Raw genomic sequence first — 25,862 nt, 5'->3', positions numbered from 1 at the left:
TGGGTTTTGACTCTTGACCATATAAAAGATGAGAGAAACAATCCGCATTGTCACTAGTCATTATCATTGATTTTATTCTTCTTCTCCTAACGAACGAGCTCATTTGCTATTAACAATAGAAAACCCAAATATTCGATGAACAAGCTCTCTCATTTCTAAACTGGATAAAGAACAGAACAAACTTGGAAAGAGCTCACCGAGGCTGAAACACGAGCAAGGCAATACCGCATACCATCCATATTTCTCAAGCCATTTCCAATTTCCAATACCACTCACCAACGCAATATTGTTACAAGACTCGTGCATGTATTAAAATCGAGTGGAAACCTGATTGGGTTGGGTGTCTTTCTAGTCAGTTGAATAAAAAGTTCGAAATCAATTAGTTTGGAGTTTGGACTTCCAACGAATTGTACATGGATACCTCAATGTATTTTGGAAACCTGATGGCACATCATAATCAGGATCATCAGCTATAATGGAACACTAACCTGTGCCAATGACATTTCTTGCATACAGCGCAACAGCATTAACTGGACACCAAACATTTAACGCGGGAAAGAATCTGACTCTTAATCATATAGGAAGTTTGCACGCACCAGATATAAGACATGGACAATGCAAAGAAACAGCACACAAAAAAAATCAAGCCTAAAATCACGTGTCTGCACTCTGCACTCAAGAACAAAGATAATCACAAGAAGCAAAATCCACATAGAAGGATTAGTTTAGAGTTGATAGGATCCCAGTCACCCAAGAACAAAGATAATCACAAGAAGCAAAATTCACATAGAAAGGATTAGTTTATTGTCGATTGGATCCCAGTCACCCAAGAACAAAGATAATCACAAGCAGCAAAATCCACAGAGGATTAGTTCAGACTTTAGAGTCAATAGGATCCCAGTCAATCAACAATCCCAACTCGTAAGAGCTCAAATTAGCAAACATTCAGAAGGATTGGCCTAAGATAAGGGTATAACCCAATCAGTATCATGTTAACCATGTACAAACTCTAGATTCCAGTACAAACATTCATCGTACAAAATACATGGATCTACCTAAGAACACAGACTAGTCAGTTCCACATTGTACTTACAAGCGAACATCAGAATTAATATCACAGGATCTTCACGCAATCACTTCATCTATACTCCACACTTCACTGCAACACCACAGATGCAAGCATCAGAATTAAGATAAAGAAGCTAAATATTAGACTTGATTATGAGAGATTTGATGATGCCAATGGGTGTTCAACCTTACAGCTAGACATAGTACCCTTTCTATCTCGAAATCTGCAGAAAAAGACATCATACCTCATGATAGGTGATGCAATCCTAGAAGACAATAATGGAAGCCCTTCTAAACTACATCAGTAGGCTAGGCAATGTTTGGCACGCCTGATAAAGTGAGATTAAACTATTTAATCTCATTCCTTAGTTAGGAACTGGCAATTGAAAGCGTTGTATAATAGGGAAACCATCCCATTCCCCCATGAGAAGTTCTATGTAATCCTGCCCCTAGAGATGGAATACTACTCCTGTGGATTACTTAATAAGAGGATAACTATACCTAATAAGAGCATAACTAAAAAAAACAGGCGCACACTTTTTTGTGTACGTCTGTATGCGAAGTGTAATGCATTTCTAACTTTACATATGCAGAAAATGTAGACATAAATACATAAAACTGCCTACACATACATACTAACATGCATATATAGACACTAAACAATACATATAATTTAATAATGGTAAAAATGTAAACAACTCCTGAGCACAAGGCTCCCGCAATGGTCGGGGTCAAGACAAGAAGGATGTACGGAGACTTTACTCCACATAATATGTGGAGATGCTATGTCCAGGAATTGAACCTATGACCTCTACATTGCACCCCTACAACTCTACCACTGGGCCACATGCTCGCCTATATATAATTAAAAAATAGATACTAAATTTAATAAAATTAAATCTGTCCAATTTTATCCAATAACCAAACCAAGCACATACTAAGTACTAACATTCAATTTTAAGAGAGCGTCAAGTAACAATTCATCCACTTCTTTTTTTCCATTTTTATTTTCTGATACATCATCTTACACTTGAAAACTTGATCATTTTAATCCAATCCAGTCTAATTCCCTCAGTTCAATCTGGCAAAACAGCCTATGTTGCAGTAATCTCCCTAATCTAGAATTTGCCATGACCTCATCAAACTCATTAAAAAAGAACTACTCTTAATTAGGGAAAAAAGAGATAAAATAATGTTCTAACCTTAATCAGCACTGTGAGACTGGTCATGCTCAATAAAATCTAAGGCATCTTCCTTGGAGACGACGTTGACATGGCTCACCCTGTTTTTATGCGTCACCCCATAAATCTTGTCAGCAACTTTCACGAGCTCTGGTCGGAATGTTGTGGTTATAAATTGTGTATTAGTCATGTCTGCCAGTCTACGAATTATATCTACCATAGAATTAAGGATCTCCAGTACGCATGCACTTTGGATAACAAGGGCAATAGCTAAAAAAAATACAAAGAAAGCGAAGCATATCGAGAATGCATCAACATAAAAACTGAATTAAGAGATGGAACAAGTTAACATGTCAGCTGTTAGTGTCATTGCATAATGTATTATACAGCACTTAGCAAATCTGAAAAGGTTTCTAGATTTTTTTTTTCCTGGCTAAAATGATTTCAAGTTCCTTGATGACAATCTCTTCCTATCAAGTAATCCTAGCAAGCAGCTCAAATTTTTTTTTTTTGGGTCAAACTTGGAGTCGAGGTACAAACAGTACAGAGATACAACCTGCTCAAAAATTTCTCCAGTTACAACTCCAAATAAAATATCAAACCTACTCACAAGCACACAGGGAATGTAGCTCACAAGAAGCACGGCCCTTTGACCTAATTCTAGGTTCCCACTGCAAGGGGTTTAAAAGCCACTTGCCAAAAGGAGTAACTCTGATTGGCTCGAAAGATGGGAAATGAAAAATACAAAACACACAAAGGCAAGATCTAAAATGACAAACTTGTAAAGGAGCAATCCAAGTGAACAGTGTCATAATCCCAAAGCCAAAAACACCTTGCTTTCAAGCACTCGAACTGAGACACACCGGAAGACCACCGAGTATAGGACTCAGCCCCCAAAATATCTCATGAGATGATATCACCTTAACTTCTTATAACCTTCCTGGAAGGCCGTAAGAAGTTAAGAACACCTCAAAAGGAGGCCATGGAAACAGATCAGCAACTCTTACTTGACAAGATTGCTTGGTAGACTAGATAATAAAGAAAGCAAAGAAAAGACATTGACAAGGTAGATAAAGTGATGTACCTTAGCAAGCAGCTCAATTTGAGCTCTATAAGAATCTCTCAGCACATAAGATTTACTCGAGTCAATATTGTGCACATGTATTCTAACAGTCCGTCCCCTCAAGTCCAGTTACACTTTGTCGGCTTTGAGCCCAACTAGCCCTCACGGCTTTGTCTTCCCAAGAGGTCACTCATCCCAATATTACTCTCGTAGAAGCACGTTTAACTATGGAGTTTTTATGGGATTTGGTGCCACCACTCCAAGGAAAATCGGTTGTTACTAATTTGAGAGTTTGGCCTATTATATTCTGTACTTCCACTCAAGCATTGTCCGATGTGGGATAGTGGATATGCCTCCTGTGCCACACGCGGTACAAAGATGAGAGAGTAACAAATGCTGACAGCACCTAGCATTCTTTAATGCTTCGACATTCCAAGCAATCCCACTTGTGCCCACCCCTCTCAAGCAGGCTACCAGTTAGTGGGACCATGGACATGTTGAGATACTATGAGGAAAATCAGACTATTGAGGCAACACTATCATCTTCCAAGTGATTAATAATTGTTGTTAAATAATCTCCATATGATAAAGTGCAATCCGATTCGAAAAAGTCCAGTCACTGCAGGGTATGAGAACAGCAAACTTGGACAGCTATACAATATCTTATGAAATGATTTTTTTCTGTGCTCCAAGCTAAAAAAAGGAAGGTTGTGATGGAGCAGTATCAGCTCTGGGCCAAAGCTATATCACTAGGAATAGATAATTATTCACTGATACAACCAATGCAAAGGATATTCATAGGCGGAACCAAACCTCCTGCAAACTCTATCGAGTTGAAGAAAGACAACACAACGAGAGATATCTTTCTTCCTCTTTGTTTAAAGGGAAAAATAAATTCACTGAGAAGCAAGAAGGTGCACAAGGGAATTACAAGAAGGCTAGAGAGAGGACCTCCAGAAATCATTGCAAATTCCAGGACACCATAGTCTCGAAGTAAAACTGTAAAATTCAATGATACAGCGGAGAAGGATACCAAAATCTAAAAGCGACGTGTCAAAGCCATTAATCTAACAAAGATATACGTCATCCCTCTGAAACTACATAAAGAAGATTCCGCTTTCTAGCTCATCCTATTGCTAGTCCTCAATATATTGCAAATTCCAGAACACCATAGTCTCAAAGTAAAACTGTAAAATTCAATGATACCGCGGAGAAGGATACCAAAATCTAAAAGCCACATGTCAAAGAAATGAATCTAGTAAAGATATACATCAATCCTCTGAAACTCAACACATAAAGAAGATTCAGCTTTCTAGCTGATCCTATTGCTAGTCCTCAATAATAAGTTTTCTACACTAAATAACATTCTTCAGGTAGGAATGACTAAAGGGTTAAATCATGTGATACCTTCGTATCTGTGGATGACACTATATGGGCTCAGAGTTTACAGTGTAGTCCAACAGATTAAGTTTCAGAAAAAGAGAACAGCAAAATGATCCCTAAAAAATAGAATAGAAAAACAAATAGAAATGTACTAAAATATACATATGCATACAAAAGAAAATGCAGGTATAGATGATGTATGGTGGACATAAAATAAATGCATGTAAAGTGTATGGTGTACTTCATATACAAAAGGATACTTCCAACAGCAGTTCTGTACTGAGGATCCAGTGCTGCATCTATCTCATCAAAAAGATAAAAGGGAGCAGGATCACATCGCTGTATAGCGAAGATCAGTGTCAGAGCTACAACAGTTTTTTGACCCCCCGACAACTGCTTCATCGATTGCGTCTCCCCTTGACCAGTAAAAGAAACCTATCACATCAAAATCCCATTTATTCCTTTGCTAAAAAGTACAGATACTGAAATGGATGACACTAGAAGCCTTGGTGAAATGTGGAAAGTCTGTTGGAGAATGAATCATAGACCAGGCTTCAGTTCCTCCAAAGACAGTGGACACTATCCAGACATGGGATGGCACCACCTGTGCCTCATTATGAAAGTTCTTTAATGGTGTGATGCGGTATTGGGATAAGATGCTTAAAGGTTTAAAATTTTGTTTGAGTTTCAAGACGTTTTCAAGTGGATTCAAAGACGCGTGAGGAGCGCATACTCTCAAATATATCATACCAACAACCATTCAACCTCTAAAACAATTACAATATTACAATACTGCAGAAAAACTTCAATTTCCTTAATGGGAGTCCCCCAACACTTTTGCATACTAGTGAAAGAAATGAAAAACAGAACAAACAAGGAAAAAAACAACAGAGGAAACAAGGAAAAAATCAATAGAGAGGGTGCTACACACCTTTACTTTCACTCCAATGTATTTCTCAACTCTTCCCTCCAAATCTGCTTCACGAGGGGCATCTTCATCATTGTCATCACCATCATGATCACCATCCTGCGGAATATCATCGAATCAAAAGAACTTGTTTCAAGTCAGAACAGATTAACAAAAGAGAAGATAATTCAAGATAGATAGCAAAGATGAGAGTAAAATGGCTGGTTAAAGAGCATATCATGTCAGAAAACATACAAAACTATGAACCAACTCACTTAACGAAGCCAATTACTGCTGTTAGTGGCTTGGGCTTAGGGCCCATAAAACTACGTGTTGTTGTGCTGATATAAATACTCAATAATATGTGTGGACATTTCAATTTGATATGATGTAACAGTAAAATTATCAAAAATAAAAAAGATAGCTCCTCTGTAGTCCGTAACTTATCAAGAAAATTAACTAAAAGCACCCTCCTGGTGCCTTAATAAATATTTAATACATTAAAAGAAAAAGAAGCTCCTGGGTACCAAAGCAACCAGGTTCCTATAAACCACTTGTATTGGACAGATTTTACCATGAGATTGTACGGAGCAAATTCATAACTCATAAGGCAGTAAGCTAAACATCAATATCACAGAGTTGAAGCTAGAAAACTCAGTGATAAGAGGGGGCAAAAAAGAACATATGAAAAGGCAATAGAAAAGAGAGATTATAAATGATCCTAATGGCAAACCTTTTTCTTCATCATGACCAGATGGCCATGGCCACCTTGCACAAGCTCTGAAAATACTTCTCGAAAGTGTCGAGCAACACCTTTAAAAGTGCGTTCTATTGATTCATCCTTCCGTTGATCTAAAACTGTTATCAGTTCTCCAATTTTCTACAAAAGACATTATAAGGCAAATTAAAATGAACAAGGTTCCAATTAGAATGCATAAGAGAACAGTTTGATATACTACACTATCAAGTACCTCGTCACCTGCATCCAGTTCAGCTTGTCGGTTCTGAAGCTCTTCTCGTTGCTCAGTGAAATTTACGTATTGGTCCAGCGCTTTCTTGTTTACATGGCTGAATTGCTGCAGCTGCTCATTGCACCTATGGAGCATTTTATGCAGCTCTTTGATGCTCTTCCGCTTATACCTACCATTTCCATTTAAGCGAGAAAATTAAAAAATCTAAATTCAAAAAAAATTGCACAGCAGCCGGTAGGCAGCATTAATGACTGACCCACAGCATAAGCAAGGTACAATACCAAATACAACATACCAAATATTCATGGATTCTGATAGTAACTATTAAATTGTAAAAGGACAGGCAAAATATACCAAAACATCATTCCAGGTTTGATTACAACCATAACGTATTGTTATAATGGAAAGTCAAATACGCCATAATGTATTGTTTAACGGAAAGCCAAATACCTGAGGATGAACAACCTATATGCCAATGCAAACAATACAAAAAATCTGTTGAAGGTATGAACTAAAAAATTCATACACCATTAAGCCGTTTGGCTTGGTGTTACATCTCCTGTTTTTCAAACTTCAAACTAGATGTCAGCAGGTGAAAACCCATAGTCTGCAAACCATGCCCATCCAGTTTACCCCAAAATGATTGATGCTAAGAATTAGTTCAAAATTCAAGTAAGAAATTAAGTCTTTTCAGAGTATTGGGTGAGAAAAAGGAGAGGAGAATCCAAATTTAAGATGTAATACGTTTCAAAAGCATCTGATGACAGCGGGCCAAGTTCTTTAATTTTCATAGAGTACTCTTCTTGTTTAGCAAGATGTGCATTCCTTTCACGCAAAAGTTGTTCTGATTTCTTGGCTTCATCCTCAAGTCTTTGCTCAAAATCGTCTTCCATATACTGCATCCACGTGCGATCATCTTAGCAGAACAAAGATAAAATGCCAAAGCCAAACAAATTTAACAAGTCGTCAACCTTTAGTTTAGCCTTTTCATCTTTGATCTTCTTGAGTTGCTTTGTTTGTTCAGATATACGGCCAGAGATTTCTGAGAACCACAATCAGAGTAAAATGAGGAGGCTTTCAAAATATAACATCCAAACAGCATATTTTACGAACACGGTTAAACTTCACCATTGAGCTCCTTAGTTGCAGCTTCAACCACCAATTTAGCATCGTCCAGGTCCTGCTTTTTTAGTTCAACTTCGCCATGCAACAAGTCAGAATCTACAGATGATATAATGCCTTGCAACTCTTGTTTACGCCTCTTCAGATTAGTTGTAAGGTTAGTCTCAAGCTCCGCTTTTCTCGTTTCAGTCTGAATTGAAAGTTCACCAAAATGATAAATTGAGTTTTCATGCAAATTGCAATGCTAAAAGAACAGCAATAGATTTCTTTTACAAACCTCAATTCGATCAGTCCTGCAGGCAATAAGCTTCTCTTTCAGTTCTGTTATTTCGGGATTCAATCTTGATAAAAGATCTTTCTCCTTTGGCGTCAAGTGATCAATGAGCTCCGTCCCCATTTCCGCCCATTTCATGGCCATACTAGCCCTAAGCTGATCAATTTGAGCCCTGACCTCTGCAAGAGACTTTTCCTAAACAAGGTAGAGAGAGATGTAACAAAGTTGCAATCTCCTAATAAATGCTGTTCTAGAGAAGTACATTTAAGTATTTCGGATAACTCGCAATACCTTCTTTTCACGAGCTTTCATCTTAAATTGTTTCTGCTTGTTAGCATTCTCAATATCCTGCTTTAGCTGTTCCACCTCGGATTTGTCGTGAGCACGCTTAGCATCAATTTTCTGCTGCTCGGCAACAAGTTCTGTAATTTTTTGGTCTATACGTAAGATCAGTAAAGGAAAGCCAGGAAACTTTGCAGGTTTGAAGCAAATACAAAGGATTGTATAGAAGGTTTTCTCATCAACACTACAACACAGTTCCAAATGCTTTTGAAGCAAATACAGATGTAACATTACAAGGAAAAGGCAGCCATACAAAAAGCTCAGGAACAACAGCTAATTCTGTAAAGGATAAAAAAGAAAAGGGAGAAAAAAAAACCCTTGTCATATCTTAAGAGAGAATGAGGTGGGGGAGGAGAAAGACTGAACTTAGTATTTAATGCACGTTGACCTTTCTCAAGTTCAGCAGAGTATTTCTTTCCCCCCCTAGTATATCATAAAGGACACAGGTATTGTTGGAAATCATGCCTCTTTCAGCCTTCGCGTATGGGGAGGAAAAAAGAAGACAGAACATCAAAAGGATATCTTGAAGCATGGATCTAACTTTATCCAGTTCTTTTTCCTTCATTTCAATATCTTCTTTCCTCTGCCTGATGATGTTCATAAATTTCAATTTAGAGCGCCTATAATCGTAAAAACCTCCCGTCATACCGCCTTTCTTGCTTACTTGATCACCTACAAAGGGGTGAGGGTAACATCTTAAGGAATCACAGAAACCGAACAAAGTCCTGCCGCAACCATAAATATAAAGAAACCCCTCTATACCAACCTTCCAAAGTTATGCAATCCAAGCCATCAGTTCGCGCAACTCTAGTGGCCACATCCAAATCCCGGCAAATCACAGTTCTAGCGAATACCTATGAAAAGGAATGATGCGTCTCACCACAAAGCGATATATTACATTTGAACATCTTACTAAAAGAGACAACACTGCGAACAGCTCTAGTTCATCAATGTAACAAAACACACAAAAATATCCACATATTTCTAATGCCCTATGTCATATTTCTTTACCATTCAATCAATATAGATAATGTGAACAATTAGAAGGCTCTCAAATATAGCCAAATGAGATGTACAATTATTCTGCAACGTTTTACAATAATTCTAAATGACACTCATTACTTGTGCAATCATTTTCCAAAGCAATAGGCAATTTGGTCATTCAATATCCATTACATGCCTCCAATCATTCTAATATACCAAAAGTTCATCACTCTTATTCTCATTCCCTTTTCCATTTCCAATCATACTGCATGCCAAACTTGACCCACTCCGAAGTGAATGCAACACAAACCCCAAGACTAACCTGGCCAAATGCGTCCTTAAATTCAGTCGAAACATCCAATTTATGTAGCAGGGGTACCACATCAGAACTCTGTGGATAAGTCATGGATGGAGCCTTCACCCTGTTGAGTGGTATAAATGTAACCCGTCCTCCTTTCAAGGAATTTAGGTGTCTAATTATCTGTGTTGATATTTCATCGTCTTTAACCACCACATGAAATAAGCTGTTCAGCAAACCAATGAAGTCAACCAACACTATTACAAGCTTAGAATGCTAATAAGACAAGCAAAACAATAAGAGTAGAGTTCAAAATCGAAACCTGTTTCCAGCAGTAACTTCAACAGCAGTGAAAAATTTCTCATCGCATTTAAGCAACTCAATAATTGTACCACAAACTCCACTGATTTTATACTCTCTGCAAATCCGACGAATAGAATTCAGCCCTCTCCTCACATCCTGAGAATATGAAGCAGCAAAAGAGTGAAAAAGAAATGAAAAATCATAAGGGAATAAGGTGAACAGCTACGTAGCATCCCCATTAAATCAAATATCTGATAGGGGAACCTCTGTTCATCAATCATGAGAAGAAAAAAAAGCACACCATAATTAAAAATAACTCTCATGCACAAGGCTCCAGCTCCCACAATGGGTGGGCAGGGTTGGGGGAAGGTACACCATAAATGAAAGAAAAATATAAATTTCATCTTTACATAAGGCGGCCAATGGATAGAAGAGAATATAATAGGAGATGGGCACCACTCAGCCCAAGCCTTCATTAGAATAAAAACAAAGAAAAATCACTCCATTCGCCCCAAATCTATGAAGCATAAAATAAACAGTCCAATTAATGACTTCCCCTCAAGCCGGAGAATAAATGTGTTTTATTTCATTTTGTTATGAAATTTCAGACAAATTTACATGCACTCTCAGATTCTGCTCTCATTAAGGATATCTCCAATAAGTAGATCTAACAATCCATAGGTATTGACTCCCACCGAACATGCATATTTTAATTCGAATACGCCAGAGGCAAATAATGAAATAATCCATTTTTTTCATTACACTGTTGAATGCAACTAATTATGCCATTGTGCATAACCAATCATGAGAAGTACAATAATGAAGGTGGGAAGATGCACATGACTAAACCAACTTTCCCTCTCCCAACATCTTATATTTATAAGGTGAAGTCACCAACCCATGCACATCCCAAGAAAATTTCCCATATCTCTAGGGTTGATGCATCCCTGAGAAACACACATTATCCAAAGAACCTTTAACATACAACACTAGTCCCATCGTAAGACCATAGCATCAAACACCCCTAACTGAGTAGTCATTACAATAATGTTTGATAGAAGTCGTCTTTCCAAGTATTCTAGGTCTGAGTTAAATAACCACTCAGCTAAAATCTGGCACAACGCAAATTTCAAAGAGAAAATCAGAACAGAATTCCATAAAGAAAAGTCTCAGCTACCGCCAAACAGAAAGATACAACAAAAAAAATCATATAGTGCAATACAAACTCTAAATAGAATTTGTTTCTGTTCAGCGGCTCAGAAGCATTTTGAAAGTTCAGAAAATCAGAAGCTAAAGAAGTCAAGCAAGCTATTACTCACACCAGGTGTTGCATGTTCAAGGTTCTTCTCAGCCTTCTCAAATTCTTCTTTCAATTTGTCAATTTCCCCAGAAAGTGTGCTTTCTTTCCCCCACAATGACCTATTAAATGATAAATTTCTTTTCGTTTAAAATTTTTCCAGATTACTCTCAAGAAACATGGCATAAATATAAGTGAAATATCATACTTCCGCTCATCCTGCAACCGGTCTCTTTGTGCTCTTTGATTGGTGAATCCTTCACGTGATTGGGAAATGAGGGATTCTAAGGTTGCAATTTCAGCTCGGCGACTCTCAATGAAAACATCTTGTTCCTTCAGATCGGAATCAAGCTGACGGATTTCATCCTGGATTTTTTGCTCCTGGGACATAGTAAAGTAGACAATGGGATACTTTGAATTTTTGCAGTCAGATCAATTGCAAGTCAAAAATGGAATACTATTGAGGTTAAAAAATAACTTATGCCTTAAAAACAGCATAAGGTGCAAAAGTAAGTCAAAATTGGAAGCAAAGAGCCAGCGAGTAGCAGAACCTGCAAAACAACATAAAACCGCCCACAGAGCTTCCCCAATCCTTTGTAGCCATGGTAATTCACTTAATAATGAGTATAAAACAATACAGAGTTAAAAGCAAGGTGGCAACAAAAAAAAGGCATCTTAGCCCTCAGAAGAATTGGATCCAAATTGCAGTTTCCCTACGTGTAGAACCCCCCACAAAAAGAGAAAGGGGGAAAAAGAACATCCCAAACTCCTACACCTGTGGCCAACCAATTGCTTAAAAAGAAAGCAACATGAACCAGAGATTCACCCCTAAACACACCTCATCCTTCAACAATCAACATTGAACTCATGGCCAGAAACACAACTCAAGTTCTCAACACATCTCAAAATATCATTTGATCAATGTTATGCAAAACAACTAGGTACCGAAAGGAGGGAGACTGACACTTCTCAAAAGCACATTCTCAAGTTTGCAGGTTTATTAATTATTGCATGTTCCTACTCCATATGACAGAGTGTGTTGCCAAGCGGTTTGGAAAACAATGTTCATATTCCAAATGACGAAGTGCCTCACAAAGCGGTTGGAAAACATTCAAAGATGATTCCTTTCGGAAGCTCCAACAAGGAAAAAAAATAATCTTCTGGTGAAATGGGAACACATTAAAGTTTTCGAAAGATATTGGGCCTAAAGAACTAAATCAATTTCTCTCTTTAATAGAGCAGTTCTAGGCAAATGACTATTGGACAGGCAAAGGAGGATAAAACCAGGTAGAGCAGAGATACTATTGCAAGAGAATAACAAGAAATAGATGGCCTCAAGAAAAACAAGAACCTACGAAGTAGGGGTTGGAAAGAAATTCAGAAACAGAGAGGAGAATTCATACATCTGTTTTGTTGTAGGCAATGGAAAGATGATGGCTTCTAGACACTTTAGATGAGCTTGCAAGAAATAGAAATGCTGTGGGGGAAGAAAGCTTCAACAACTCAAGGTGAATGGAGAGTTGGAAGAGTTCGACAAATTTTATGATTCCATCTAAAAAAATATGTCAAAGATACACACTGAGGATTCCCAAAGACAGGCTGCCCTGGCATGTTCTGCATAGAAAGATTGTCAAGGAAGTAGACAAGACAATTCCACGGTGAAGACCTACTATAATTCACTTTCTGCAATACTTGAGAGAGTAGGAAGAATGGACTTTGATTGGCATGGTATTTGTGAGCATGAGGTGTCTGCTAAGGTTGCATTTCGAATGTGCCAAACGCGCCACCATAACAGAATGTACAATGCTAACAAAGGTGAAGATGCTAACTGGAGAAAAGCTGAAAAGAAAAAACATTACATATGTAATCTGGTATCATGTGCAAATGACTGGATGATTATCAATCATCTCTTGATCTATTGCCCATAAGCAAGAGAAAAATGGCACTGCATTCTCACCCAAGCAGAGGTGTAAATCCTTGTACTCTCTTATCTTTTCAATAGCCAGTATCATCAATGATAAGAACAAGTGCTAAATAAACTTTTAATGGTCCTTCTCATCGTACTCAACCTACAACGCCATTTTCATGAATAATGAGTCAGTTAATGAGAAACTTACCTGCATCAAATTTGAAGAAAGAACGCGTTCAAGATCATCAATTTCCCTTTGAAGCCATTTGTCACGGGCAGCTTTGTTGGAAAATTGGGTGGCACGACCTTGTTTCTGATAAAGAATGCTAAGCTGCTTTTCACGCTCCATTATTCTACACATCAGCAAAACCATTCATGAGTGATGCATGAAGAAGGGAGCCTTCCACAGATTTTCCTTTTTCCTTCTTGTCCATTGGAAAAGTAAGGAGAGTTGGGGAGTTTTATCATGGTGCATCCTAGAGTAAACTAAACAAAAGCATATCCATTCCAAAAAAATATATCTAATTGCATAAGGTCTTATCAGGGTCTGCATTTTAGAGTTGAGAAGAAAAGGTCCGCAAAAGAGGGAAAATATAAACGTTACAAAAGGCAGGACCCAGTATTGGCTTCATCAAAGAGAAGACCAGGGGTGGAGTCATCAGAAAACAGCCTTCTCAAACTTTGGGCATTTTCCCAGAAGCGACAGCTCTCAAGAGTTCACAGCTCAATACCTTTCACTTGCAAGAGACAATGGGCTGAAACTATATGAAAACAAGTAAGCAATCGTAAATCCATAGACATACCCTTTTGTAATCTCCTTTTCCGTTTCAACTTGGCTCTCATAAAAAGGATTAATTTTCTCAAGCTCCTCCTGTGAATATTGTATTTCTTTCTGCAGAATATCAAGCTGTTTCATTGCATCCTCCTGAAATCAATAAATACTGGATTAACAAACAAAACATTTTATTCCTAAAAGCAAACACAGAGACAGCGACAGAGAGAAAACAACAAGACAGAAACAGAAATATTAGACTCAGCAGAAAAATACTTTGGCCTGCATATTTCCAGCAATCCTCTCCTGCAGGTCCTTCACATCAAGCTCAAGTTTCGTTTGCTTCTTTATTGCTTCAGCATGTCGCTTTTCCGCCACTTCTTTCTCTTTACTCAATCCCTGAACTTCCTTTGTTAAATCTTTCAACTCCTTGTCCAAGTCCTTGGACTTCTCATGAGCATCAAACTTATGGTTATACATTTCAGCAGAAGTTTCAGTGATCTTGTTTCGAGCCACTTCAACCTAATCCAATAGAGAAATATATTTTTTCAGGCCAAAACACACACACACTGTAATCCAACAGAGATACAAATATATAGATATATAGCATGAATGATTACTCAAATATCAAGAGTTGGGACCCAAATCATTTTAGAACTAAACAAAAAGTTGGGACCTAATTCATTAGGCTTACGTAACAGTCCAGGCTGGGGACAGATGTGCACAACTTCACCCCAGCAAAGGATGTTTCCACGGTTAGAACTCATAACCCAAGTATCACAACGGAGCAACCTTACCATTCAAAAAATACTTGCCACTCGGGAGGTCATTTAATATTCTTATTTCTTACAATTGCTGCCATCCCAATACTTCATAATGGGAAAATCCAAAATAAAAAATGTCAAAAAAATAATAATGATAATTCAAGGGCCTTGAAATTAGGCAGTTTTAAGGGTCGTTTACTTCCTAACCCGAATATCTTCATATATTTTTTTACTTTGATGATCTATACTTTTTCAATTACATTGAGCCCGAATAAACACTTATCTCCCCCAAGACCCTTAAATACACGTTTTAACACTTGAACAAGACATGACAAAGCACCATTTGGCATAAACTCATAATTTTTCTTAAAATGAATGATAGAAGACATCATAAATAAGGACACCTTTAAGTGTCACGCCTCTAACTAACATAAGCTGACCTCTGCCAATTTCTGCCGAGCATCATGAAGTTCCTTGTCATAAATTGTGTATTCTAGAGATTTCCGCTGTTTGTCAAGCTGCTGATATTTTCTCAGCTCCTCTTTCTCCTCATCCAGTTCTTTTAACCTCTCATCCAAGTATTGAACAACTTGAATGATCTGCTTCCTTTTATTGCCTGACTTGGGAAATAATTGCATGTCAAAAAGTACAAACAAAAAACACAAACAATCAGCTCAACAGTGATTACCTGTCTCTTGCATGATTTTCAAACTTTCACGGCGTCTCTCCTCATAAACTCGAGTTCCACCAATTTCCTTCAGTAAATCCAGACGTTCAGAATCTTTCATCAACGTCAATGACGCTATCTAAAAGCAGTATGAAAAAAAAAAGGTAAATATTAAATTGATATGAAAATTGCTATTAACATAAATGAACAAAAGATGGTAGGAAAAGGCTAGCATATGATTTTCAAAAGGATTGCTTAATACGGTTCAGCCAATCCCATACTTTTCCCTGCTGCACCACATAATAAGGGTTGGAGCGAGAGAACCCAGCACTTTCCAGCAAATTCATAACTTCATTTTTCCTGCAATTAACTTATTTCATATAACTAACAACAGCTACAGGAATGACCTCAATAAACTAAGGCAAAGAAATGAGGAACATTGACTTAACAGCTCGAAAAGGACTAGATACCCACGTGATGTGTTTTCCATCCAAAAAGTACTCATCCTTTTTCAAACCTATCGTCCGACGCAGTCGCACTTCCTCTTTATCAACCTGGCCAGAGACGAATCAGAAGCCTGCTTAGGATGAAAACAAACAACAAGCATCCTGCCTCGCCAAAAAGCATGCATGACATACCTCTGAAGTGTTAAATTTACAAGGGACAGAAAAGGAATGTAGAACGGAGCTGGAGAGGTTTGCTTAAGATACAACTAAGCAAACATAACATCATCAAGAACTTCTGACTATATGTTTAGCATTGAACACACTTTTTAACAGTACCTCCAAGCACCTACCAACAGTTTCCAATCCAGATGCATTTCCCTTGAGTTGAAATAGGAAAATCACAACCAAAACTCATAATTACGCTGGGTATTACAAAATGGCAATAGGCTCAGATACCTGGCCAAAGGCACAAAAGCGGCGCCTATCAAGAGGCTCAAGTTGCATACATGTTCCTCTTATCATCCCTAAGGCAAAATATCAATGCTAATCCAAAGCTTTCATTATAATGGCGGTATCTCATTATCAAAAAGGTCATTCTTACCTATGGTTAGAGCAAAAAATTTAACAAATAGTGCCTAATAATCTTTAGGCCGAAATTACAGAGAGATGATGAACTTTTCAACAACCAATAGATTTCAGGATAAAGTAGCTAAGTAAGGAAATACAAAGAGAAAGATTAAAGATAGATGGGAGAGATAGCTCGGTTCTTCTGCGAGCTATGAAATAAAAATAAATAAATAAACATCAAATCTGACATTTAAATATTCACCACCACCACCCAACATCCCCAGAGAAGAGTGCAATGTATTACCGGGATACGATTATCAGAGTTATCAAACACAATTTCCACAAAAGCAGATAATACTTGATGCCCTGCACCTTCCTGTTGAAGCAAATAAAACCAAAAGAAACTCAAACTAAAGAAGTCATGCAAGAAAAATCACTTAAAGATGGACTATGGAAACAAAATGTAGTTAAACGTACATGAAGTAGTGCATGCCTATCTTCACTCCGCAGGTTTTGAAAGAGATCACTGAGTACAAAACGAATGGCTACAAGCAGAGCACATTTTAAAACCCAACTAGACATTCAGGATTAATTACTTTGGAATTGAGAAGAGGGTAAAGAAAGAAAGACAATCAAGTAACTTAGCTTACCATGGAAAAAGTTTGTTTTCCCAGATCCATTAGCGCCAACTGCCAAGGCAACCATTTCAAGTGAGTAACTATTATTAGAGAGCCCATAAAACACCATTTAAAAATATTTATGAAAAAGATTCGAAGAAAGAGAATTTTATAAGGAAATAATCATAAGTTTGTCAATAATTTGCAAAGCATGCCCAGATATATATTTAAAAAAAAAAAAAAAAAAAACTGCTGAATTCAGTTCAAGAGAATGCATGGTGGGATCATAGATATGGAACCAAGTATTTACGGTTAGCCATACTTCAAATACCAAATAGGAAAAAAAATAATAGGGCCATAGGGACATTAAAATCCTGAAGGAGCTACACATGATATCTCCTTCGATAGTGTTGTGAATCTCATTTCTGACACTGTTCACTGTCCATGGCTGGGTCTATGAAGAATATTATTAGTTACAGATCCCAACAAGCCACACATGCACAATCATAAACATTGTTTACAATAAAATCCTAGTAAATGCTTCTAACACAAAATAGCAAGATTTTACAGATACACAGCAAAAGATAGTCTACCAATTCACCGCTTTGTATAAATCAAAGGGAATCATAAGGAAGAACATGATTACCGACACAATTGATTTTTGGACTGAAGGGCTCAGTGGCAACCTGTTCCCGGTAGCTCTTAAACCCTTCAATTATAACCTGCATTGAAACCCCACAAGTCAAAATAAGAGAGAAATGCCATAAGAAGCGGGAACAATAAGCAAGTCGGAAGTTAGAGAACCACTCCAATCTCCATCTAAGACTGATAATCACCTGTTTTATATACATCCTTAATATTCCAGATTTTCTAGCATCTGTTAGGATCAAAAAATTAACCCAATCAGAATCAAGAACAAGAATGTAAAATTAACCAAATCCTATACTCCTTAAACACACTCCAGTGGACAGAAAATGGAAGAAGAAATGAACAAATAGAAGCATGAAAACACTGTTAAGCGAAACTCTCAGTAGTGAATTGATCTAAAAATCCCAACCCCTAAGAAGCATTTTCACAAACCCTAAGAAGCATATTCACGCTTAAAGCGCAGACCTATCGTGAACACTTAAACGCACAGAAACAAGGGGAACCCACCCAAATTTTTGAGAATGGGGCTTACAGGCGTGTAATGTCTGCAATTATAGTAGAACCCGGAGCTTTGACCACAGAATCGAAGAGAAATTCGATAGAAGACTTACAAATTTAAGCCGTTACGTTAGTGTTTGCTAGCTCTGAGAGGCGACGAATTCAAATAATTGCAAGGAACCAAAACCTATTATGTAAGTAACCGGAGTCTGGAGAACAGATATTTATAAGTAAACACTACTAATTCGAAACATCAGCACAAGCAGAGACTTCAAATTTCGAGCAAGAAATAGTGAATTGATCTCATCCTAAACCCTAAAACAAGATTCATGCTCTAAGCGACGTTCTTGTACCGGTTAAACCTTGACAATTCCACCCCATAGAACCACAGAAAACCTACATAAATATTGAGTCTAGCGTTTCCGTGAGTTTTATGTCTGCAAATTACAGTACAACCTGAAGTATCGACCACAGAAGCGAAGCGAGAGTTTTATGTCTGCAAATTACAATACAACCTGAAGCATCGACCACAGAAGCGAAGCGAAGCGAAGCGAAATTCGAGCGAATGCTTACTAATTTAAGCCGTTTTGTTGCTCCGAGAGTCGACGAATTCGTATTAGGATTCCTACTGGGAGAGGGAAGTCCGAAAGTATAGGCGGTAACTAAAGAGAGAGTACCGTCTACAATGCGCGGTGAGGCGTTATCGTGTGTGTTTGCTCCCATGTAAAACCGGATATTTGGATTTTGCCAAAGGTAGGAAATAAATGGGCCGCAAAGTGTGGATTGGCTACCGCGGTCCATTGGACTCTACGGCCCATTTTGTTACTTCATGAGAAACTTTATTAGCTGACCTGTTCTTTTAGAGGCTTTCCATTGGCCCACTACAATTCTTTTAACTCTTTGATTGTCTACCATAAAGAGGCCTGTTAATGGTTGAAAACAGAAAACGAAAAATTATTTCCTCCTTAAAATTTTTTTTTTAATATTTCCTAAATTTTTTATAGGCGGCATTAGAAAAAGAAAATTTAAATGTTTAGGCCATCTAATATAATTTTTATGATTATTAAAGGAGAGGCAGACCGCAGACATGTGGACACCAAGAAACAGAGAGTTTTATTTATAGGAGAAACTTGATTTGAGCATTCAAAACCAGCACTGTAGTTCAAAGTTCAAACAGTTGAAGAAAAAATAAAAATTCGTCAGGAATTCAAGTTTGATACATTTCAACATTCAAAACATTTCTTAGATACCTGAAATATCTACGAGCCCGGAATGAGAATAAAACATATCTTTAAAAAATAAAACAAAGGATCAAACAAGGACATGAAAAAAACACAAATTCGTTAACTAGAATACCATTTGCTAGATCCCTATATCATTATTATAGAAAGAAAAAAAGCCCACAAATTCAAAGACTGAATATCCTCATAAAGGATTGAGCTTCATTCTTTTTTTAGTAAAGTGAAATTCACTCAACAGCCTATCAGACAACTGACTGATAAATCTTGAATCACATGAAAAATCCCGTAACCCCATAGACCAATTGAGACCTAGGTCTAGGCCCAGCGCGAGAGATAACGCAGAGTGACATTAGCACACACTCGGCTGAGCATCGAGTTTCATTTCAACAACTTAAATCTAATTCCTTGCCTTGGCTGTCTTTTCTTCTTCTTCTTTCCGTTTTTCCATTATAAATGGTTGGCATGCCAAAAAAAAAAAAAAGACAACCCAACAAAAGTTCAAGAAGAGCAAAAAACTCAACTACAGCAGGGAATACGTTATATGACATTTACAGCCTACACAAAATTCAATGAAGGCATTGGATGAGACCGCCAAATTTTGACAGAAGTTTTTATTCCCTGCACCGGGCGCCGGGTACTGTATCTGTGTACAACACTTACTTCTTTGAATATGTGAGATATGGCTCTTGGGCAATTGTCAAAACCTCTGGCCTCTCAGACTGAAGATATGTTAGACATTTACGAATGAGGTCCTACAAAGCATTGTTGCACAAATTCACCCATGGATATTAGTCCCTTAATTTTGCAATATCTTACTCTTAAGCACAAAAAGAAAAAAAAAGAAAGAAAGCAGACTGCAAACTCTATATATGTGTGTGTGTGTGTGTGTGTGTGTGTGTGTGTGTTACGTACCTATGTATATAATGAGAAAGTACTTGAGCAAAAAAAATTTCTTTTGGTCTTGTTTGAGTAAGACAGGAAACTAAAACTATAACAATGCAGGCAGCAAGAGCGAGAATGCAGTGCTACACATCAGACAAATATATACTACTAATGCAGGAAGCAGCAAAAACCTAATAATGTCTTCATTCAAATGCTTTAGAGCAAATATGGTTAATAGTTTCCACTATGCCCTGAGAAACAGCAGGTGAGTACAGATATAGTACGAGAAAGATGAAACATGCTATAGCAACTACAGAATACGAGTAGGACTCACCTTTGCCTCATTTGAAACAGCAGGCCTCGAAGGAAATTCAACCTTGCGGGCCTTCTTAATGGTATCCTCGCGTAGGATCCGTTCTTGACTCTGGTCGTGCCCAAAAGGACGTTTGCCAAAGAGCATTTGATAAAACAGCACTCCAGCTGACCAAACATCAACCTATTACCGAGAAAGGCATGTCAGAACAGCTGAAACCAAATTAACTTTCTCAATGTCATAAGGACTTTGAAACAAGGACTTCCCCTAGTAGTAGGGACTGACCTTTGACGATATCAATGGGGTCTTGCTGAGCTCAAAGCATTCTGGTGGTAAATACCTAACATTATGACAGGACTGTTAACATGCTGTGAAAAAGTGGAGATTTCTTATGAAGCAGAAGAAAGAGAGAGGCAGTCATAGAAGAGAGGGGGGGGGGGGAACTCATGCTTGCAGAGAGGAGGAAAACAAATAATGCTCCGATTATACATAGACGGTAACATTATTTTTTCCCACAAAATGAAAATGTAGGGGGAGATGGAACAACGTCCAAGCTGTGACAACTTCAGATTTATCTTTTTGTTTTTTTATTTTTACCAACTTTTGTATCCATATGTTTAAATACTTTTCCAAGATTTTCAAACTAATATTTGTCCAGGCATGTACTTCACAAGTAAGCTGAAACATCACCTAAGAGTATTTCTAAACCAAGATAATATGAAGATTGTTAATGAAGTAAAAGAATCAACAAATACTATTCTCAATGTCTTCAAACAAAAGAACTGATATATCTCAAACCAAGTGAAGCCTAGCAATGAACTGCATCACTCACCAATATGTACCAGCTCCCTGAGAAGTTAGTTCCATCCCCTGAGATCCAACATCATCCTCCACTATTTTGCTAAGTCCAAAATCAGTCAATTTCGCCACACCAAATTCATCAAATAGAACATTCCCAGGCTTCAGGTCATAGTGTATAATCCTTTGTGCTCTTTTGTTTAAGTACACAAGGCCTTGAAATATCTGGACAATGATAATCCTTGCCTCCCTCTCAGGTAACATAGGTGTTGCTTTAAGAACAGCATCAAGATCTTTTCCTGAAAGCAGAAAAACATCCGGACGGGAAGGGGGAAGGGGATACAAAAGTTTAAAAAAAAAAACAGGAATATTCTAAAGCGTATGAAACTGGTTCTCTATATTCATTCTGTTTGTCAGAAGAAAGTTTGAACAAATTAAATATATCTACTAATGAAATCAAAGTATGAATATGATTACATACCGCTACAGTACTCTAAGACAGTGCAGAATGTGTTTTGGTCAATCTCAAAAGTGTCCCAAAGCCGAACAATGTGATGATGAACCAAGGTTTTGTGAATCTCGTATTCGCGAATTGCATGTCGAATGTAACTCCGCTTCTTCTCCTCACTCCATTGAGCATTCAGTCCATGAAGCTTACAAGCAACATATCTATGCTCTAACAAGTCATAAGCCTGCTGGAAAGTTCTTACTTCAAATCACCGCAAGAAGTCATAAATTTACAATTGCCAATACTGGCAAAAAATGATCCAGACTTTTTCTTTATAGCAAATATGAAAGATGGTAAAAAACGCAGTGGCAAATATTTCAGTCATGGGAGGATATTCTACTTGCTAAAAATCTGACCTTGTAAACCTCACTGAATCCCCCCTTCCCAAGAAGGTTTAGAAGGGCATATCGGTTGCTCAGAATCTGAAAATTGTTAAAACGAGAACCATCCTCATCTCTAATTCGTTTCATTTCACGGATAAGCCTTCCCTTTTCCAGTTCATAACGATCCCTCTCACGAAAAATGACCTCCTCTTCCTGAAGAAAATTTATAGCATAACAAAAGAGGTCATTGAGAAATAATTGTAATTTTCGAAAGGAATTAGTAATTAGAATAATAAAATTGCATAGTACAAACATAATATGTGACTTACACGTTTGATGCTTGCAAGACGAGATTTATAAATTTCATCTTGGATAACCAAATCCTCTTCTTGTGTTCCTGATTCTGCATCATTTCCATCACCCTTATCTTCAAGCAAGGGAAATCCCTATTAGTACACAGCATACTAAAAATAAAAAGCAAAATCATATTCTAAATCTTTATAAGGGACGTACAGCATACTAAAAATGGTCTAATCTTTATAGTAGACATTAAACTTTACCAGACTGTCGTTTCTTGAACAATTTTCGCTGCCGCTCAACCTCCTCCTTCGTTTCTAACAATTGTCTCTGACAAGATAACAAATAAGTAAAAGTAGTTATCATTAAAAAAAGGTCCCATCTCAAAATTTAAAATCGGGTTCATTTTCTACAAAGTTATGAACTGAAGAAAAAGAAATGATATGGAGAGAATCCTAAATAAAATGGAATAAACTACTTGCACAGAAGCATAGTCTACAATTAATAAGAGGAGCAAAAATCTTTATGATAAAGATTATGTACTTGTCTAGTAATCATAGCTTCGAATGGAATTAATAATAGAAACAAGGGGAAAAATATTGTATGCAAGTGTGTCTAGAAATTTACTAACAAGAATTACATCATTAAGTTAATTACCCCATGGCTAAAGTTGAAACATTGTTTGACGGTATCAAAGGGTGGACATTTCACAAAGTAAATCAGAGAGAAGAAATATTGAGATGCATATGATAAAAATTAACCAGCTTAAACAAAATGTAACGAAAGAACATAACAGTAGCATACAAGATAAGCATTTAAATCTTTCAGTGCTTGTCCATCATCCCAAGAATTAAGTGGATTGAGAAAAGATAAAGAAGAACCTAACAACAACATACTAGATGAGCATTCAAGTCTTTCAATGCCTGTCCATCCTCCCAAGCCTCAGATATGACAGTTCCAGCTCTGGAATGCAGAAGAGAACATTCAAAACAAGAAATAAGAAGAGCGATCAAAACAAGAGAAAGAGATTGCATTTAAATATTAAATAAAAAATGTAGGGAAGTGAAGGCCATTATTTGGATACAATGTCAGGGCTGCAAGGACTCACAACTCAAAATTAAACAGAGAAAGCAATCTTAGGAGAGTTATCGTTTTGACTTTTGACCCATGGCAAGATAACCCAATTATATTTGGTGATGGATTTTTTCATCATCCTCACACCGTCTTCAAAGAAAACCCGATTAGGGTTTAACACAAGGCAACCTCTAGTTCATTTTCTGATTCTCATTTTTACATTCAAATGAATGTGGCCTTTGAAAACAGAAGGCTCGTAAATGCTTGCAATCAAACTTCTCCATTTTCTTGCCACTCTGTAATCTTCTAATACTAAGTTTAATACTTTTCTTCTTTTTCAAAATATTCTCATGTCTCTTCTTCTATCTCACTCAAGAAGGTCAGAAAAAGGGACACTTGTTTATACAACAGAAAACGTAATGAATAAACAAAGAAATCACCAACCTGATTACGCCCACATTGCCAAGTCTTAAAGAATCCTGGCGAACTTTCATCCTAGCTTCTTGTCTCTCAGCTCTTGAAACAGCTATCAGGAGATCAGATAGCATTTTTGTTCTCTGCATCAGGGAGGACAAAAACTACTAGATGTCACAAAATAGCTAATAATACAAGCAGCAAACAACAAATTCATCCGGCCGAATCCTGTCTTCCCAAATAATTGTTTCTAGATGCGCATAAGCGCGCAAGATACTGATGAAATAAAAATGCCTATGTTATTGAATCGAACAAAGAGTGATGTCGAATAATTCCATGTCAAGGTCATGGACTCATAACGTAGATAAAAGTCAAACTATGGCCAAGTCTCGAACCTCAATTATCAAGTGCATACATAAAACAATAACAAATATTTGACGACTCTGTCCTTCAGAATGCACACCTTTGGATTCATTTGCTGTTCATAATCAGTGAGCCCTTTCAATTCCTGTACAACAAAATAAACATTAGAAGAATCACCAATGCCTAGTATGTCATATGCAATTAAAAAAATCATAAACAAATGACAAAACTACACCTTTTCTAACTGTCCACAGAGACTTTGATGGCTAGAGGCATCTTTCAGTGATTTACATAGTTCCTCCTCTAATGTTGCAACTTTTGCACGTAAGAATTTGACCTCCTCCTAGTAAGAAGACGAAGTAAAGAATTATAAAAGGCCTAGTCCCAGGAAACTTGCACGCTAGGATAAATATGTTTGCACTCTGGGCAAATATAGACACATTATGGGATCCAAGATCACAGAAAACATATAGCATGTTAGTCCTTTAAACAGGGACATCAAAATAAGTTTATAAGAAGTGGATTCTTTCCTACTTCAATTCCTTTACACAGGACCATTCAATTTCTTAGCAAAGTCGTATCATTTCATTTTATAGAAAAAAAATAAATCATGAGCCATACCTCTAATGTTGAGTGACCATTATAGTGAATTTTCTCTGCGGGCCTACCATCCTGCCACACAGTTAAAATAAAGAGAAAGCTATTAAAATGGGCTTGTCAAAAATAAGTTTTGAAAAGGCAGAGCAAATCAAATGTAACTTTCTTTTACACTGCAAGAGCGATCAATCCTTTTTCAAGACATATAAAATCTCAAAAAAGAATTTTGTTGATACATTAACAACATTGACTCATGCTTCAATGTTTTGAGAATGTGGAACCTCTCCCAGGGAATGCCACATCAGACCCATCCCTGCAAGATGAACCCCATACTAACAATCACCCACAAACCACCAGTATTATTGAATCCAAGTTAAACTACGGGGAATCAAACCCTAAACCTCAGAGTTTACAGTCGATCCAGATTCCAGAGTAACCTTCCATCGTCAATGGACCAACCTCGTTAAGGTAAGATGCTTCAATGTAAATACCATTTCCACATACCTAAATAAAACCTACAAAAAGAATTTCGTAACCAACATTGTCTACACACCAATATCCATTAGGCCATAAAAAGAGCCAAATAGAAAGACCTTCTGCATGACCACCTTGGCTAATGTTTGCATCTTTCCCACCATTGAAACTAAGTTTCACAACTAAACTTGGTACCCCAATCAACTGATGGAAATTCTCACCTGCGATCCCATAGTTATATAAAAGGCAATTTTTGCATCTAATTTAATTCGACTGTTTTCTGCTTTATCTGTCCCTCACTTGCACTCACATTACCTTGTGATTGCAGTACAAAAGGTATTGCGGAGGAGATTTAAGCATTGGTATCAACAATAAAGAGATATGTAAAAGTTGGCATTTCACAGATATTCTCCTAGTTCACCGTGGTCCACATGGGAGGTGGGGTAGTAAGAGAAGAATGGTGTGCGTAAAAATTATCGAATATCAGCAGCAAGATG

At 37.3% G+C, this 25,862-nt stretch overlaps 2 protein-coding genes across 5 annotated transcripts; both read right to left on the bottom strand.

Moving 5' to 3' along the window:
* Positions 1–781: 781 nt before the first annotated feature.
* LOC119991121 (structural maintenance of chromosomes protein 3) lies at positions 782–18,773 on the bottom strand. 4 transcript variants are annotated; one of them, XM_038837337.1, is made up of 29 exons: positions 17,772–17,786; positions 17,582–17,657; positions 16,969–17,007; positions 16,796–16,863; positions 16,623–16,694; positions 15,780–15,859; positions 15,587–15,665; positions 15,327–15,444; positions 15,079–15,254; positions 14,151–14,396; positions 13,906–14,027; positions 13,311–13,455; positions 11,402–11,574; positions 11,216–11,315; positions 9,916–10,052; positions 9,618–9,819; positions 9,078–9,165; positions 8,834–8,983; positions 8,261–8,412; positions 7,973–8,164; positions 7,702–7,885; positions 7,545–7,615; positions 7,318–7,469; positions 6,574–6,742; positions 6,336–6,482; positions 5,627–5,722; positions 4,956–5,130; positions 2,271–2,462; positions 782–1,159 (listed from the first exon to the last, which is right to left on the bottom strand). In XM_038837337.1, exons 1-28 carry the CDS (start codon positions 17,784–17,786, stop codon positions 2,272–2,274), a joined length of 3,615 nt encoding a protein of 1,204 aa, XP_038693265.1. In that variant the 3' UTR covers positions 782–1,159; position 2,271. The 4 variants fall into 4 exon arrangements, with proteins under 4 accessions (XP_038693265.1, XP_038693266.1, XP_038693267.1 ...); XM_038837338.1 differs by lacking the exon at positions 782–1,159 and adding an exon at positions 18,655–18,773 and having other exon boundaries at positions 2,272–2,462; positions 17,772–17,812; XM_038837339.1 differs by lacking the exon at positions 782–1,159 and adding an exon at positions 18,538–18,608 and having other exon boundaries at positions 2,272–2,462; positions 17,772–17,812.
* A 736-nt stretch (positions 18,774–19,509) lies between these two features.
* On the bottom strand, positions 19,510–24,966 carry LOC119990444 (serine/threonine-protein kinase TOUSLED; the record flags this gene model as incomplete). Its single annotated transcript, XM_038836358.1, is given in 13 exon segments — positions 19,510–20,074; positions 20,539–20,700; positions 20,803–20,857; positions 21,350–21,614; positions 21,797–22,007; positions 22,180–22,359; positions 22,476–22,573; positions 22,707–22,773; positions 23,340–23,406; positions 23,962–24,074; positions 24,395–24,439; positions 24,530–24,637; positions 24,916–24,966. Coding segments are annotated over 13 exon segments (1,518 nt in total), but the record flags the coding sequence as incomplete, so codon positions are not given.
* Between the last annotated feature and the right edge of the window lie 896 nt (positions 24,967–25,862).

Source organism: Tripterygium wilfordii, chromosome 22, assembly GCF_013401445.1.
Source record: "Tripterygium wilfordii isolate XIE 37 chromosome 22, ASM1340144v1, whole genome shotgun sequence".
Taxonomy (NCBI): Eukaryota; Viridiplantae; Streptophyta; class Magnoliopsida; order Celastrales; family Celastraceae; genus Tripterygium; species Tripterygium wilfordii.
This window is presented reverse-complemented; position numbering and strand designations above follow the sequence as displayed.